The 18749-nt window shown below is 36.8% G+C and overlaps 1 protein-coding gene across 1 annotated transcript in view; it reads right to left on the bottom strand.

Moving 5' to 3' along the window:
* The window catches only part of DOCK3 (dedicator of cytokinesis 3), a gene marked incomplete at its 3' end in the record, with an annotated part of 115692 nt that overhangs the window by 64342 nt on the left and 32601 nt on the right, over positions 1-18749 (bottom strand). The window contains exons 5-7 of the mRNA XM_009697506.1: positions 12005-12086; positions 5433-5493; positions 2444-2591 (exon numbers count right to left, since the gene is read on the bottom strand). Coding sequence (XP_009695808.1) covers positions 2444-2591; positions 5433-5493; positions 12005-12086 — 291 coding nt within the window. The remainder of the gene's footprint in view (positions 1-2443; positions 2592-5432; positions 5494-12004; positions 12087-18749) is intronic.

The following is an 18749-nucleotide window of genomic DNA, read 5'->3' as shown; positions in this document are numbered from 1 at the left end:
CATGTATTTTATTAAAAAGAATTATAAAAGTAAACCTTCATGCTTTTACATAATGAGCTTATAACCAGAGCTGTGGTACTATATCCTCTTAGTAAGATTATAACATGACCGTGGGATTAACAAACAGGAAAATCTGGATTGTGAGAAAGAAGTATTTTTCAGACATAAATCTTTAATAATAATAAGGCAAGCTGAGAAAGACTGGTGAAGTAAATTGATTCTCCCTCCCTCCATAAGCATTCTCTCTTGTGGATCCACCAAAAGTCTCCATTGAAACACCATGTATTTGTTTCAGCCTTTGTCAGGTTTTCAGACTCAATTTTTTTCAGCTTCTCCCTGTGAAAAGGCTTTTCTGGGTGTATGCTGACTGCCTCATTTGTGGCAGCTGTAAGCTTTAGCCAGATAGCATACAAAAAGAATGCTTTTTACTGCTCCTTTAAAAATACAAATACACCTCCCTCCTTATTTCATTTTTATGATGTCTTTGGGTTGGCCTAAGGCATTTTAACAATAATGAAAATGAGAGCAGCAGGTAAGAAAATCAGTTCAGTGTTGTTTAAGCATTCATATAAGATTTTAAACTTACAAAGGATAAAAAAAATCTGTCATTTCAATTTTAGACTACAAAGCAAGAAGAGGGAGATTAACTAAAAGAATGCACAAAGAGAAGATGCAAGCAGATAAACCTGTGAAAACTTTTTGTCATGGAAGACCAACAGCTATTAAAGCTGTAAAAGGGATAAGCTGGTGCCCTTTAGATACATCCATTTTCCCTTCTGAAGATTTTTTTTGGAGGTTTACAGAGAACACTCCAAACAGCAGTAACATAAAAGATGTACAAGATTTGTAACAACCCAAGTGAATGATAACAGTGATAAAAAACTACAAGCATCTGATTACAGAGTTGAATTCTATTATGGGCTCTGCTTCCTCTCTGGGAAGGCAGTAATGGCTGCACGTGGATGTTGAAAACAAAGGGTGTGGGGAAGCAGACGTGAAGAACCACAGCTGGTATAAACCTACTTAAACATTTAGGCAGATACAGCTGCTACTTCAGGTGCTGTGAAGGGAATCTAAATTAACAAAACACTTCAGATTAAGAGGAAGGAAAGGGAAGATCTCTACCCTCTGATTTTTTTTTATCATAGCACTAGGACTTTGCACCGCTGTAAGTGGCTGCATGACTTTGTCACTGTCAAATGGAGAAGTACAGTATTTTCTAAGTTTCTTTCTCTCCTATTTTTCAGTGAATAAGAAAGTAAAGATGCATTAAAAGGGTTTCAAACCAGAAATCTGATATTCAGAATGTTCCAATACTCTAAACATTCAAAATGTTGCAGTTGCAATATATTAACACCATATCTACAAGGCCCACATTAACAAACTATATAACCAAAAACCACTGGTTTGAGGTAAGGTGAAACTGAATGGTGACAAAATGCCAAGATTATCCAGATTCTATTGACGAAGAGAAGACAGACAACCATTTTCTTCCCTGTAGCTTGACATTTTTGCTACAGTTTTCATAACTGTTGGCAAAAGCAGAATAGAAGAGCTGACTCTGAGAGACTTTTCTTCGGACTTAGAGATTTCTAATGTATGAAGACATATCCAAGAATCTTTCAGTGAACAGTGAAAGCCATTTTTTCATTTATAGTTTCCATTGAATGTCATATTTTCTGCTGCTGAATGCACTTCTCAAAGAATAACAAAGTTCTATAAACCCCCAAATTATCTTATTACTTGGAATAGTGGCCACAGACCGCAAAGTAATGTCAGCTGTATCTCAGCCCATCTGCAAAGCAGATCTTGCCAGTATTTATCCTCCCTGACAAGAGATTTAAATATTCCCTGCAGTCTCCAGACAGTTTGTGGCCTTTTTATTATGACTGCGAGACTACATTTCATAATAAGAATTTGTTAGTTCAAAGTTCAAAATCACAAATAACTGAAGATAGATTCTTGCTCAAATAATGTTGACTCGTTTTGAGTTTTTTGGTCACACACTGTTGACCTCAGTTGTTATCTACTTCTTTTGTGGTCACCATGATTGATAAGGAATAGGAGATGGTGTGTAAGTAACTATTTCCTTCATCAGGTAAAATACAGCATATTTCTTTCATTTTGAACTTAGCAGATTTTAAATAAATCACATTAATAAAAGTGTAGCTTTGCATGTCACATAGATTTGGGCAATATTCAATAATTTCTGAAGCATTTCACATACCTAAAACATCTGTGAAAACATTCATTAGTTTCTATGAGCTTCTAGAATAATAAAGGAGCAAAACCCAGTGCCAACAGCACTAGTTTACCTTGTGAGGAGGAAAAAAGCAGCAAATGAAGTTTATGGCACCTTGATATTTAATATGGTTTTAGTATCTCATCACTCAACATATATGAAGTGGTTTTCCTAATTCTTTTCCTTCTAGGAGTTACTCACGTGTAAACTTTGAGAACAAAATCCTTCTCTTCTTTTATTTCAGAAATTGACTGAAGTACATCCATGATGCTCAACACTGCACAGCCATAGGGGCGGCGATAGTGTAAATGAGGAGGCCCTTTTTTTGAATCATTTAGCAACATGCGACCTAAAATGAACAGAAATTTAAAACATCAGAGATTCACATGCAGCCATTCTGTCTGTTCTGTTCTATTATCCCTTCGAGTATCCATACCTACAGTAAGTTTCAACTACAGCTTGCAGTCTTTCCTATACTTCTGTATTGGGTCTGGCTGAGACGGAGCTTATTTTCCCCACAGCAGCCCTCATAGTACTGTGCTTTGTATGGGTAGCTAGAAAAGGTGTTGGTAACACAGCAGTGTTTTGGCTACTGCTGAGCAGTGCTTGCACAGCATCAAGGCTGTCCCTCCAACATTCCACCCCTGCCTCACCCAGGAGGCTGGGGGTGGGCAAGATATTGGGAGGGGACATAGGCAGGACAGCTGACCCAAACTAACCAAAGGGATATTTCATACCATATGATGTCTGCTCAGCAATAAAAGCTAAGAGAAAGGATGAGGAGAGAGGGCATTTGTTATTACGACATTTGTCTTGCGAAACAACCACTACACATACTGAAGCTCTACTTCCCGGGATGTGGCTGGACATTGCCTGCTGATAGCAAGAAGAGAATAGATCTTTTGTTTTCTTTTGCTTCCATGTGCAGCCTTTGCTTCTCTCTATTAAACTGCCTTTGTCTTGATTCATGAGGTTTTTTCCATTTTATTATTCTCCATCGCCGTCCTGCTGAGGAGGGGAGTGATAGAGCAGCTTGGTGGGCACCTTGGTGCCCAGCCAAGGTCAACTCACTACAACTTCTCATTCTTTTTTTCTTCTTATACTGTTTCAAATCCAGAGGTCCATTTGAACCTACCTGACGCACTGGGCTACTCTGATTAAGGCACATCACCTCATTTAGCTAACAGAACAATCAAGGGCAAAGTGAACAACATCATGTCTGGCCATCTTTGATTTGCAGCTCCATGACACATATTTCCATCCAGCTGGGCTGACTACAAATCATCGCTTGAATGAGCCAAGAATACAGCTTGTACTCACCTCTCTGCATCCACACAGAGATTCACTGTGGTCCTTCCATTATAGTCCAGTATTTACACAAATTTTCACTTTACACAATTGCTTTAAGGGAATGTATCATATATTGTGGCATTTCTCATGTTTGTCTTGGAGTAGATAAAGGAGAATTCTGAGGTACAAAGCTGCTCAATGATTAACCTCCTATTGTTAAAGCAGTTTTTTAATAGAGTAAAAAAAGCCAAGATCAGAAAAATCACTATGATAACCTAAGCCAACTTGTTACATTACACATAATAATTTGTCCAGCACTTCTAACATCAAGGTTAAAAATCTGAGCTTGAACTACAGCATATCTTTCTACAAGCTTCATTTATCATACCAAGTGATACAGAGTAATTCTAACTTTTAGATACTTTATGACACAGTGAAGTCAGATAATGAAAAACCAATCCTTAACACATTTGTGACTTAGAAGGCATACTGTCATTCACGGGACAACACGACAAAGCTATGGTTTCACTAAGCGGTTTAGACCTTTGTTACTTAAGAAAAGGTATCTGTGGCTGGTAATGGGTGCTAGTAGCGAATGTGCTGGAAACAGGGTTAGATACCCTTTCATTGCAAACACTATCCAGGTATTTTTCAGTTAACTGAAAACCTGAAAAACATGAAAGACACTGCACTACTCAGTTGTTTAGAACAATACAACTGAAGAGACTGTCTGTTATTGCTGCTATATGTTGTTAACATTTTAGGCCTAAGTAAAAAGTCATGCTTAATATACGTAAAATACTTACTTGCTAATTTCTCAGTGAAAGTACATACATTCATAATTTAGAACCATTTAACTCCCTGTTACGAACTCATTATATCCTTTTTAACTAGAGCTTTTTTCTATCCAACACCTTCCATCTAAAAGAAATTCTAGTAATTTAATTCACGTACCAGAAGTCATATAGTCATTTCACTTAAACACACTGCTGGGCTAAAAAAATCATCTAACTGTCCGTGAACTACTTCAAGCACTGCAATATACCATGTAGGACACATTTTAAATTCAACTTCAATCATAAACATTTTCCATTCTTGCTATTGTAAATCTCAAAAATAATAAATGAAGCCTAGCCTGGCCTACAAATAGTCAGACAAATCCACTTTATAAAGGGTGACTAGTCAAGCAAATTAGCAAGGAAGGGCTTTCATCCTTGGGTAAGGTCAGGTCTAGGCAATATGCATCCAGATCTCTCCTTTGGATAGCTCTATGCAAGTAGCCAAGGGAATCTGGAAAGAAGCAAGTGTAACCTGCTAAATGTTGGGCTGCAAGCTGGATGGGCTTCCAGCAGGCAGGTACTGCTGCTAACACTCCTTTTTGGCATGAGCAGGTAGAAAGAACACCTGGCAGGCGTGACAGCTTCCCTGCTCTTACATTTTATAGGCATCTCCTCAAACCTGAGTGTGGGTTCTTGGAAGCACTGCAGACTCCTATAGTTGAAAAAAGATCTTTATCTATTTGACTAACGGTCTCTGATTTACTAGGTGTGAATGGTGAGATATGCTGATGTCCTGCCCTGTAAACTAGCTATATACCATCAGTAAAAAGACATTTGAAATTTTGGAACACTAAACAAAAAGCTTTTTTAGTTCCTCCCTCCTCCCTCAAATGTGGTGTTTAATCAAGTATTTTGTTTTAGACTGGGAAAAAAAATAATCACTGTTAAACAGTCACCAGTAGTTTTATAACACTTAAGCTACATATGGTCTGCATATTCATTTCAGCAGACAGACATGGTCTATGACTGAGTTATCGTGTCAGTTAATTAAAACACACATTTAAAAATATCATAAACACATTGTTAGTTATATTTATTTCAAGCACCAAATCATACTGTACCTATTCGAATTACATGGGCAACTATGTACAAATCTCTCTTCATGTCCTTGCTGCTGAGATCCTAAAAGATTGGAAAAAATACAGACATTAAAAAAAGAACACATTGCACTTCCAAAATAAGTGCCTGCAAAACTCCCACAAAAATAACAAGGACTACACAGTATTACTCTCCATTCATTTAGCTCCTCCAACTTTAAATAAGAGAAAGTAGTATTATTTCTAATTTCCAGACAAGAAAAATAAAGTATAGAGAGATTACATTTGGTTGGAATATTCTTAAAAGGAAAAGAAATTAAAGATTCTGACACCACTAACTAGTGATGCTGTATCAAAATTCTGGCAAACATTTTAAATGTTCATTTAATCCTTAATTCAAACACATTATTAGGTTGTATTAAATTTACATAGCACATTTAAACCCCTGAGTTACCTCAGCTGCAACCCATTCTGGCTTCCTTCACCCCAACCCCAGACCGCAGGTCCCAGACCTGTCTCTAACCCTCTTCCTTTGCTTCTGTTTTCCTTTTTTGGCTTTTGACTTCCCATTGTGTAGTCTTAGTCTCACATGACGGCTCTAGAAAAAAATCTGCAGCATGACTGTCAATTTAGATAAAACTTCCAAGCACATTTTGAACTAATCTCCTTTTCATGAGTGGATAGGTGCAATTCCTCAGAACAAGTAAAAGTCTGAAGAGGAAAAAAGGTAGAAGACTCAGAGACATTGTCTATTTTAATGCTTTTAAATGTGCAGTGTTAATCCTGTTTCATATGATACAGGTCCATTACATTTTGAAAGCAGCAAGGCAGTGTCTCAGCCATGCATCGAACCTACAGGCTCTATCTCTATGAGTTGATGGGAGCCAAGGGCAGCTATTTCATAGCTGTCTTAAAAGTCCAAAGGTAGGGGAGGTTGCTTGCAAACTGCTGACTGGAAATGTTCTCTGCCCCATTCTAATTGCTAAAATACACCAAGGGACTATTTGGGGAGCGCAGTAGTTGGAAAGGGTCACACTTGGCTAAAAACATTCTACCCGTTTAGTGACATAGATGGTCACTCTTACATTTAGTACATTCAAAACAGTGATAGGGTATTGGAAAGAGTAAGAAAGAAACTCAGTTTTAAGAGGAGGTAATTGCTTTGCAAAACACAGGACCTTAAGATCTCCCAAAAGTTATTTTTATGGCAAGCAGCTATATATGTGGACAAAAACTCTGAAATTCCATGTCACAGAATAGCAGGTCAAAACTTTTTAAAATGAGCTTGAAGAAAAGCCAAAAAATAGGAAAAGGAGAACCTACAGAAGAATAAAAGGAAAGTGGAAGCTAATGAAGACAAAAAAAGTATTATTGACCCTTTAATAATAAAGAAAATATGCACAGAGTACTTCACAATAATTCATTACTGTGGCATTTTGCACTCACATGGTAGCTGTCTTAATTGCAATTTCCTTGGCACGTTGCATTTTTTTCTGATAACATTATAAACAAAGATCAACTTCTAAGACATTCCCACTCTCTTTTTTTTTTCATTAGAGGATGATCTAAGAAATATTTCTTCCTAAAAACATTAGCATCGTTCAGCAAGTTTTCCTTATGTTACTAACTTCCAAGACAGGAAGATTTTAAACAGATAATAGGTACCATGAGAATATGCATCCATGTTTTGGTTCTGACACAAAAAGACTCTTTGTGCTCTATAGCAACAGCTGTTGCCTCTCTTTCTCCACTTACTAAGTGCTACCATCTTATTGTTATGTTCTGATTTAGGCCATACAGCCTCCAAATTCTCCTCAAATGTAAAGGGCTCCGCTCCAGTCAGTTCTCAGGAGAAGAGTAACTGGAAATGCAAAATGATTAATGTATTCTTCCCAAGAAAGTGGGAGTGAAGTGTACATACATATGAAAGAGAAACATCCAAGAAGGTTTTAAGCTCAGTTATTGTGGTTCACTTCACTCCTTCCCTGACACTGAAGCAATTGACATCACCTCACATCATTCTAAAACAATTCTTTTGTTTGTTTGTACAAAATGTTTTCAACATAACCCTTTTAAAAAACAGCTCTAGGCTTTATATATGACTTTACAAACAACTTGAGATGACAGCTACGTGTTCATGTTTCTTCACTTCTTTTTTCCTTTTCAATTGAACAAAGATATCCATCCCAGCAGTAAGAGTCACTTCTAAAACATACAGTTGTGTGGGGAGGACAACACTGGCGGATTCGTCTTTGCACAAATAGAGCTTGGCCTTCTGATACTACATTTTTTTTGAAAATACAACGTAAAAATCAACTGGAAAAATCTCAGATTCAGATAAAATCTTGTGGTTTATTTTTTTTTTAAAAAAAAACAAAACTAAGGGGTATTAAAGTCCCTGGTAAAAGGAAATAATGCAATTTTTATACAAAGGTGGGAGGAAATTTTAAATTGTGGACATCTAAGTTCCGTCATTCCTAGTTTAAACTAATTTAGTGAATTAAAAATTGTATTTTGCTGGCAACTAAAACACGAACTTTAAGTCACACAGCATATTTCTTTCCCGTGTGACTTGAGAAACCAAATCTCAACAACTGAGATTATGATGGCAATGCACATAAACACTGAAGTTCAGATTATAGTGACATATAGCACAATAAAATCTGGGCACAGTGACTGAGAACTAGGTATAAAAAGAATTTATTCTAAGGAGGAGTTTCAGTCCCTTTCAAATAGTGTTATATTGCTAAATTACAGCAGGCAAGTAATAAATCCATGGCAGTACCTTCTTACTCCATTTAAAAGCAGCACTGTATTTCCCTGGGCAGCATATGCAGAGAGTTGCAAATTTGCTGTTTGGTATGCTTACTAGCTAGCAGATCATGTCTCTCTGAAGCCAAAGAATTAAGCTATATAAATCTCCCTTAGCGTTTTCTCTTCAAGTCTTATTTTGGTGCTGCATGAATAAGGGAACATACTTTCTAGGCTTTCTTCATCACCTAACATACCAGTGCAGCATATGGTAGGCTTTATCTTGCATGTCTTGGAGAAACTGGAGTTCCATGATAAGAAGGGATTTGACATAGTTTTAATCTCAGCAGTGCCTGACAATAAATTTCAAAAAGCAAAAAAAACTTGGAGGTAGTACTTAATACTCTAGAGAGTAAGAGATTTTTTAAAAGATCTGTGATTCGGCAGGGGGAATATTATTATACTATCAGGTTACCAGTTTAATTAACAGCGATTTAGAGAACTATTTTTTTCAAAGGGCAGCTGTCAAAGTATCAGAAAATGGCAGGGCATGAACATATTGATGGGTTCACACTTCAGCCGCTTTTCAATTTCACAAAAAATATACTGTGTCACAGTCAAAAGACAAAAAATGTGGGCCCAGATGGCCTCGTATTTCATTTTGTACAGCAGAGGCTTTTCACAAGGCGAGAAATTCTTACTATGACATGGACCAAACAATCAAAAACCCCAGCCCCTGTGAAAAAGTCTTCAGATAATTTCTTCGCAGAGAATCCATGCACGTGACTCAGGGCCCAGAAGAGGACAAACAACATTTATTATTTGCTTGCATGCAACATAAACAATTAAATTTCCAGAAAAGTATTCTTAGGACTGCAACCACAGCGGGTTAATTTCATGTATCTTTCTGAGCTTCTTAAATGACACTGGTTGATAAATAAAATAATTTTGTAATACTTCTAATTGCACGGCTTTTTAGAAAATCACCTCTAATTTTTTTTCCCCTTATATTGGGTATGGAAAAGAGTTACTCTATAGTAACATTTAGTTCTTTACAATGCTGGTTTTTATAAAGGTCTAACTGTACGTTAAAGGGGGAATCAAGGATACCTGACTGCCACTAATTAGTTATTTAAACAGCTTCACCAAATTCAGCTGCCAGCCTCGTAGGCCACAGAGAGTAACGTATTTAACAAAAACAGCGAGCTTATACTGTGTAGTGACATTTTAATTCAGACACAGGCATATTTCTAAAGCGTGCATAGGCTGAGGTTTGCTTGAGTGAGCTTTAATGTTCAGAGGAAGCAGTTTCTCACCTTTGGTATGATATGACACAGCAGATCTAAAAACAAAACCTAAGTAATTTTGGTATCTTGCACAAGGAGATAGCTGAACCCCTAGAAGCAACAGACCGCAGGAGAAGACAGGGATACCTTGAATTATCTAGGTTATGGGGCTTCTTGCCTCTGGGAAAGATTAGAATTTTAGAAAGCTACTGCAGGGTAGTAAGAGAGGGTGAGGAAATAAACAGATTTAAAAGTCAAGACAAACACAAACTTGGGAACAAACCTGAAAATCATAGCTTATTTTGGAAGTATTTCATAATTAAGAAATTACAATAAGATAGAACCATCACAGATAAAATGGTTATTCGAAAAGCTATTATTTGTTGCTCCTTTGCTACATGCTTTGGAAGAGTCTTTGAATACATCTGATGAAAAATACTGTATCAGAAGCATGCAATTTTTTGCACAGATAATTTTCCCAGTTATTGTAATTCCTGTTATGTGGAGTACACATTCTACCAGGAAGAGTGATAGACAACAAGTTGGTACTGTGGCAGCTTTGGCATTTTTATCTAGTTAAATAGAAAGGTAGTTGGGGGGTGATCTCTGGTCAGATGGATAGGTGCTATAGAGTGGCACACGTCTGCAATACTTGGGCTGGCCTCTTTTAGATTAGGCTAGCCCCATTCGTAATAGGTAGCAAGTCTCTTCTGGAACTATGTTATGCCCCTGGCCCTAGCATATCATCATTCTTTTTGTATTTTTGAAAGTGTGTAAAGACTGGTTTGCAGGTCATCAGAACAAAACTGTTTCACACTGTTCACAATACAATGTGAAACAGAACAGCTGTTACATGACCCTAAGTAGTGTGGCATCAGTGTAGATGAGGAAGTTTGACAGTAAAAATTTTTTTTTAAGAATGACAAACCTCAGAGGTCAGAAAGTTCCAAACTTGATACGAACCAGTCTGTGCTACCTTTTGCGCATAATCCTTAGAGCAGTTCTTAATCCTACGCTCAATCTTTTTATACGACTCAGACACCAGCGCTGAAGAGAAAGATACTTGGTTTTGAGTTACCAACAGTGAAATCATCAGTGCCAACAGCAATACTAAGACACTGTTACCTCTGCTGACATTTAATCAGCTGGTAGCATTTCACCGAAGGTACCAAAACCAGAACTGCTACTGATGTCAGCATCAATGTCAGTGCTACTTTTGGATTGACCTGCATCTCTCATATCCAGATGAAGGCAGAACTGAGCATCCTTACATCTGGCTAGATATGCTGTGTTTCTTAAGAGGAGAAATTCAGCTATCTTCTTAAAGGAGGAAAAAGAATGGTGCTGGGAACTATGCCTATTTCAGTGTCCAGCCCTGCTTGACCTTAGAGGGTTTCACTGCCAGAACTAAAGCTTATACCAAAGCTGCCTGCCATCTTTTTTCTTCACTGGAAGTAAAAATACTTCTGTCAAAGAGCTTCTAGCATTTGCACTAGCTAAAGGTGAGTCACGATGGAAGGTGTTTATCGCACTTGGGATCTGAAATTCCTTACAGTTATTCTGTGATGAGCTGTTAACTTTCAGTGTCTCTAGATTTCCATATTCTTCCTGAGAAGAAGGGGCAGATAAAATCATGGTCTGACACGTGATTCTGAGGTAATTTTTAACAATTTAAGACCAGTGCAGAATGGATATTAAAGCCTGAGTGTTTTGAAACTACTGTTTTGGTATAACCAAAAATATAAAACAAGAAGGCAGTTAGGTGAGAGGGAGTCTGAAGAATTAAAAGGAAGTAAATCTTAGTTGGCTATTTCACTCCCAACTGAGGTATCATCTAGTAGGAGCCAGATGGGTATTACTTATCCTGTCCTTCTGGCACAGACGGTTAAAGACTGCTGGTACAGTTGGTCATATCTGCTTTGCATCAGGACGGGGTAGCTATTCGCACAGACCTGCTGTAGAAATTTAGGAAGTCACAGTGTTTCCTTTATTAGAACCAACTCTCATAGCTCAACTTGGCAGCTGCTTCTGCAGCACATCCTGATCTTCCTGTTCCATCACACACACTGTGCTGCTGACCTGGGAAGCTATTGCTGCACCATCTACCTGTGGCTGCTACATCGACTCCTGAACGGGCCAGGACCAAAATCTGTTTGGACAATTTTCTGTTTTTCTGCATGTGTGGTGCTGTAGTTGTTTGTCTAACGTTGATTCTGAAAAAAGTGCTTTGCTTCATGTTCCAGCCAATGCAGCTTTTTCCTGCGCCCTGTTATCTAAGAGCATAGTACATGCAATGAAAATATTCAGAATTTCAAACTATAAGCAGGAACAAATGCTCTTAAAATGAAGTACTTCAGAATATTTACTTAGTCATAAAAATAATTTAGAAGTACATCCATTTTCTTATGTTAACATTTAATTAGAACCATAACAAAACTTAGAAACAGTTTCCGTTTTAATCAATATATTGGAAAGGAAGAATTGGGGTTTCTCCCCTCAGGGTGACTACATCTACAATTATAGTACTGTAAGGGAAGAAGAAAGGGAACAGACACGTACTGTGAAAAGCGCACACATTCGATCTATCTTCTCCGGATTCCTGGGACCTCCGTTCTTGTTTAACCTCACCATAAACCTCTCACTAAAAAACAAATAATATTAAAAAAATAAATAAGAGTTTCATGTACACACTTTAACATAAAAATACAAGTAGATTTTTTTTTTTTTTTTTAAGATGTACTAGGTACTATAATTGTTTTAATTCCCAAAGAATATGAAACATTACTCACTGGTCTAGATAAAATTACATGGAATAGCATAGAAGGCTTTTAATAGCAAGTACTCTGCATGTGAAAACATCATACTGATGCATATTCATGATGCAATAACATTAAAATAATTTGAATATACGAAGCACATGATTTGAAGACATTACAACTACTTCAGGCAAAGGCTAAGGCACGCTTGCTGAGAGGTACACTGCCTTTGGTAAAACTGAGTTCATTAAAATCCACTCAAAACTAAAAGTAACAAGAATACCAATTAAGCAATCTCCTTCAATGTACACTATTTATAGAAGCAATATGCTAATTCAAACACATTAAGATTCAATTGATAGAACTGCTTATCAATCAAATTAAACAGTCCTTTTACCAGTAAAATCAGCATGCATAGCCAGACTGCAAAATAAATAATCCTTACTATGAATGGTAAGCCATGGACATCGATATTCTTTCTTATGACAGAGAATTTATGTATACAAATAAATTAGATGAGTAAGAGTAATTTATTCACTAGATGTGTGACAATACACTAAGTATTGACCAGAATTTTCTTCCTACAGATGCACAGAAACAAAGCAAGAGCACATCATTAAATCTTCTAGTTACATTTCCATTAGATCACAGATCCTTTCAATTTTATCCAGTACAACTGTATCAACTCCAGTAACCTTTATTTGACTAAAACACATTTTCCAGCATATTATCCACTTTTGGTCTGAAAAATATGAAAATATAGAGTACGCACTACTTCCTTCGGTAGCTTGCTCCAAAAGGCTATTCATTCCTACTGTTAAATCGCATGGGTTAACAGCAGCTTGGAAATGTCTGGTTTCAGTGCTCAGCCACTGCTTTTTGTTGCACTTTGTTCTATATAGTAAAGAGCCCTTCAGAAAAGCTAGCTCTTACAGGGTAGTGATATCAGTCATTAATTATATTATGTAATCAAACTTCTCTCCAAACAAGTAAGCAATTTGAAGCTGTTAAGAAATTCAAGAAAAAGTGCTGGAACTGTTTTATAGAACTTACCCATTGTGCGATTTTTCAACACCATTTCATGAACAGTTCTGAAAATGTAAGTTTGTAACAGTCTAGTACTGGTACCACCTACACCATAAATACAAATACACACATATGTGTATTTCACACATATGAAATCAAGTCCCCACTAATCTTAACTGTAATTTCTCAAACATCACATATTAGCCTTTTCACTACAGCGTTACGCTGTGAGTTCATTTGAAGCAACCTGTCCATTATAAACACTGATATATCTTCAGAATTGCGGCTGTTGTCGGAATGGTCCCTAATTCTGTCAGCATGACTTGTACATCTTGCTATACACCTCTGCATGCTTGTTTCCTTAAGTTTATCTTGCTAAGCAATCCAAATCATGCTCTCTGGCTGTTTCACTCTCACTGTTAATCCTATCTCCATGTACCCCACAACCTCATTCAGCAATAATTTTAATTAATTCGCAGCAGATATTAATAACCTCGGAGATTGCTACCATGCCCCAAAGAAACCTACAAGAAACAGATATTTGATGATTCTTTACCTACAACTATTTTTCAAGATGTCAATTAGTAAGTTAAGAATGTTTTAGTAAATGCTTTAATGACATGGTATAATATAATCTTTTAGTAAGAATTTTGTGATGTATTAAGTGGAGTGCAGTACAATATTACAAATTCAGTAAATTACATTAATAGTTTCATTACAACAACAATATTATGCCTTCACAGTTACCTCTAGCTACCTAACACATAAATCACAAAAAATGAAGTCAGAATTTCCAAAATAAGACCCCTTTTCTATAAAAACACATTAATTACATTCTTAACCTTTATCATTAACTCAGTCTTGTGCCCACTATTTTGCTGGTAACTAATTACGGTTGTGAAAACACATAGTAGCAAGCCATTCAGGCAGGATGGCCAAAGTGGTTTCTTCTCCCAGCTGTTTGCCTCAGTCCTTTGTTGCTCATGCAAAAGGGCCACACAAACAGCACCTCCAGCACTACCCGAGCAATTACACTGTAGAACTCTAAATATTAACATAAACTGAAATAGGTGTTAGTTTAGCAGCAGTTACAGTTGCTGGTATTCAGCTCTCCCTACTCAATGAATTTCAGAAAAGGAACGGGCAGGACAGTTACAGTGATGCCCACAGGAAAGCTCTGGTTAATACGGGGAATAAACCAGAACATAACTTTTATACCATCAATTTCCTAACAAGAATCATGCTTTATATCATTAAAAATATGTAGTAATTTAAAAAAAAAAATAAAAATCAACTCATAGCCATGTTCTTTCCAAGCCACAGCAATAAACATCAGTATTTACAATGGCTTCAAAACCACTGCTTAGGGAGACTTTAATTTTAATCCTTGAACCAGTTTAATTGTAAAATCTTTCATTTAGAAAGATTAGGAAGTAACACACATTTCCTTTCTGTTACAAGTACAATTTGTAAAACATGTCTCCTTCCATAAAGAAAAGTAAAATTCCTTAAAGAAAACAAACAAAAACTGTGATGACATAAAAAGCTACACAAGTTACTTTTATAAAATAAACATTGGTCCTCTTTAAAACTGAACTTGAAACAACAATAATTAAACTACTGTCATTTATTTGTTAAATGTAAATTTGCCAACACCCTCTAGTAGTACACTGAAAAATAATTACTATGCCTTATGCATATTAACCACATCCCATTTTTAAGGATAAGAGCATAAAATGGATGAATACTACACAAACAAGATCTCTGGTAAACTATTCTTTCACTTCTGCTGCTGGGAAGGTAATCCAGTCACCACACAGGGTGCAACAGATGAACACAAAAGTAATACATGCAGCCTAGAATCAGGAGGAAACAAGACAATGAGCAGCCTGCCAGACGAAGATTATGAGCAATATAAACCACGTCGGCAGGGAAAAATGTATTCACTGGTGAAGATGTCCATCCAAAATCAAAGTGTAAATCAAAGCAGGCTTACTCATATTTGATTGCAAATCCCTGGAAGTTATTATACCCCATATAATAAACACTTCGAATATCTTCACTTTCAGTACAGTGGTCAGATCAAGGCTGGTTCTCTTATTTCAGAGGATGACTGATGTTTTCAAGGGAAAACAAACCACTAGCAGAGCATCAAAGCTGTTCTGCGAGATGGAGAATTGTTTACAGAAAGGGAAAAGAGAAATTTAAAAACGTACTGCTGACTAAGAGTATTTTCAAACTCTGGGATAAAAATACAAGGAATATATACTACCATCCAATATTATAGAAGCAGAAGATGCTGGTCCACAGATAAACTGAGTTGAGGACAAAACCAGACAAATCGTAACAGCAGCCCTCCATATGAAAGGTCCATCTTACCCTACTATTTTTTCTCCAACAATGCCTATATAATCAGGGAAAAAATACAGTAACTCTCTGCTGGTAGGTACTATTGGCTCACACCAAAGCGAAGCTCAAGAATAGCGTCAATATGTTTGAGTTTAATAGTCTTGGATATACTGAACCCACAAAAGTATTCAGGCTGCCATGCTTAAAAAATTTCCACTAGCCATTCACAGTCTTACTATTAGAGAATGAACTTTATAGTAATTTATAATATATGTATGTATCACACAAATGCATATATATAAGCATTATATATCATAACTTAAGAATCTAAGAATTAAAACTCCTTAAATTCAAGTTATTCAAGAAATACTGTTATAACTGCTCTTTTACCTCCATTGATCTCAATAATAATGTTACATACTACATTTTAAATCTCCAGTAAGTTTTATACTTTTGAACTTCCAACATAGGTTTTCTTTGAGAAATTATTTCAGCACTAATGAGTATTTCATTTTCATAACTGAAGTTCAATACAATACTGTATGCCATAGAATCCTGTGCAGGCTGTTCCTCTGACAATGGCAGAGAAGGGACTGTCAAGTCTTTGAGCCGAGATGTCTATTTATACTTGATTCATTACCGAAAGTTGTATTGCTTAGTCCGCTTTCAAAACATCCAGAGAGATATTCTGGAGGTTCATTTGATAGCCTCTTGGAAGGTTTTACTGCATTAACAAGTGGAAATCTTTTAAAATTTCCAATTCATCCTTGCTGTTACAACAGTCACAGAGAAAATCTGGTTCCTGTCCCGATATTCCAGTGCCTTTCAAGAAATGAAGCAATCCAGCATCTTTTACACCTACCTATTCATCGATTGCTCCCTTATTCCAGCACTACCTCAGTATCAACCTTTAAGTTCCTTCCTCTAATTTCCACTCCTCCCTTGAGTCCTCTTGTGCTTGTGTCACTAAATAATAAAGGGGACTTTGAGGCAACCACAGTATTTGAGAACTGTGGAACATGAAGAGGCATTCTGTCAAAACAGAGATCCACCGACAGGACAAGAAGAAGGAAAAGACAGCAGTGCTAACAGGCAATCTTAAAAGACTAAGCCACCTCAAGTTCTCCCACCTTTCCTTGCAGGTCTTTTCTCCTGAACTTACAGTTTTGTTTCTCATCTCCAGAGTTTCTCTAATCTTTGGTATTACTGTTCAAGAACAGTTTACAGATGCTAGTCTAGATATGCCACTAAGGTCTCCCTAGGGCTGATAACGTTAGTACATCCTGGAACAGGACTGGAACCTTTCTACACTGTTGACCCCTATTATGAACAAGCTAGTCAGATGCTCCCCATTTTACAACTGCAAATTTTGTTCTATGTCAAAGGAAATCAGGAATAACAACCCTGTTTTCAACGATCTGAAGATTCACTATCTTCAGTTATCATTATAGCTCCTGTTTTAGACAAAGATACACACATTTAGGGTCAAGAAACTTAACAGGAATTCAGTCATATAATTTCTTATTTTTGGAGCTACTTCCTTTGAAAGAGTTCAGTCTTCAGTGTGTCTATTCCTCAAGCTTATCTCCTGCAAAAAGACAAGAGCATGCACAGAATCTAGACAACATTAAAGTCCAGTTTAGTAAGATCAAAAAATCAAATCTGAGTAAACTCCACATGGAAATAATTGTCTACATTTGTATGCATTAAACATTATTGTTATTATAACTGAATATGCTCTAATTGTTTAAAGAAAACAGACACGTGCTACTGTTTAAAATAACCCTCAAATACATCATAATGAAAATTAAAAAACCCTGTAGTTACAATTGCCAAATGAGTGGTGGAAACTAAGTATGGGGAGGTACTGAGTATTTGATACAATCTGACTGCTCGATTAAACTACCGTCAAAAAAAATCCACCTCATTTTCAGCTATTCTGAAAATACATCAAAAGCAGTTCTCTTGCATAAAATCAGAGATAAGAAATGCACAAAAACAGAGAAAAGAATTAACATTTTACCTTGTTGAGTTCAGACCTAAGACGTGCCACACCAGTAGCAGCATCCTAAACAAAAGCTTATTTATTCCTCTTGCTTCAACATGCTATAAGCAATCTTCAATTACTCTAACTACAGGATCTCCTGTGCTAACTCACATCATAGTGAAACCACCTCTTCTGTAGCAATAAATCAGGTTTTACAATCACTCACATGATTAGTAATTGCTAAAGCTACTCAAATATAAGAAACATTGCTCTGATAAGCACAGTCAAATAGCTTCTTGTTCTTTTACTTGAAAGGAAGAAAAATGAAAGCAGCATAGTGTCTCACTTCTTGGCTTCCTTTGACTGTCTGAAAAGCAGGACCATACTGAACTGGCATCTGTTTCTGCAAAAAGGAAGGAAGCAATCAATGGTTTGGGACACTACATCTTCAGCATGAAGGAAGGGGCAAACAGGGACAAAATTTACTGTTGGGTGAGCAGGAGTGGCATTATGCCTGTGGGGAGGTTTTATTGTTGAGGTCGTTTGTTTGTGGAGCTTTTTGAATAGTATGCAAAGATGACAACAAAAGGCCTGGCAAAAAGCTTGGAATGGATTAGTGAGCTCCCTTGTATTAACTCATTGATGGATTTAATTAGCGTGGGGCTGCAAGGTAAAAATCCTGACTGTGTATCAATTTATGAATCTAGGTACAGCATTAATTGATGCCTAGTGCCAAAGCAATGGTAGTCTGTAGAGAGACTGCAGATCCGTTTTGTGTTTGAATTGGAAACTGATGATAAAGAACACAGATTTTTTTTTAAAAAAATCTTTAACAATGCATAGGAGACTGGTTTTCTGAAGCAGAGACAGCAACATATTAGGGCATCAATCCCCTTAAGCAAAAACCTCACATCTTGTACCTTTCCCTTGCCTTAAATAATGGTTTGGTAGCCATTTCTCCCAGAAACAAATGCCTCCTTCACCCTTTCTATTTCAATATGTCACTAAAAGGGAAAAGGTACAAATCTGTTCCCTATTTTTCTTATTTCCCCCAGTGCTTCTTATTTCCAGAGAAGTAGTGGGGGAACATCAAGAAACTCCAACATTTTTACAAACACCTCAGTCCTTTCTCAAAAGCTGTATTTAACCAGGTTTTCAGAATCTAGCACTGGACTGATCCCTTCTA

This window comes from Cariama cristata, unplaced genomic scaffold, assembly GCF_000690535.1.
Source record: "Cariama cristata isolate BGI_N322 unplaced genomic scaffold, ASM69053v1 scaffold20693, whole genome shotgun sequence".
NCBI classification, from domain to species: Eukaryota; Metazoa; Chordata; class Aves; order Cariamiformes; family Cariamidae; genus Cariama; species Cariama cristata.
Note: the sequence above shows the minus strand (reverse complement) of the source record. Positions and strands in the feature narration are given on the sequence as shown.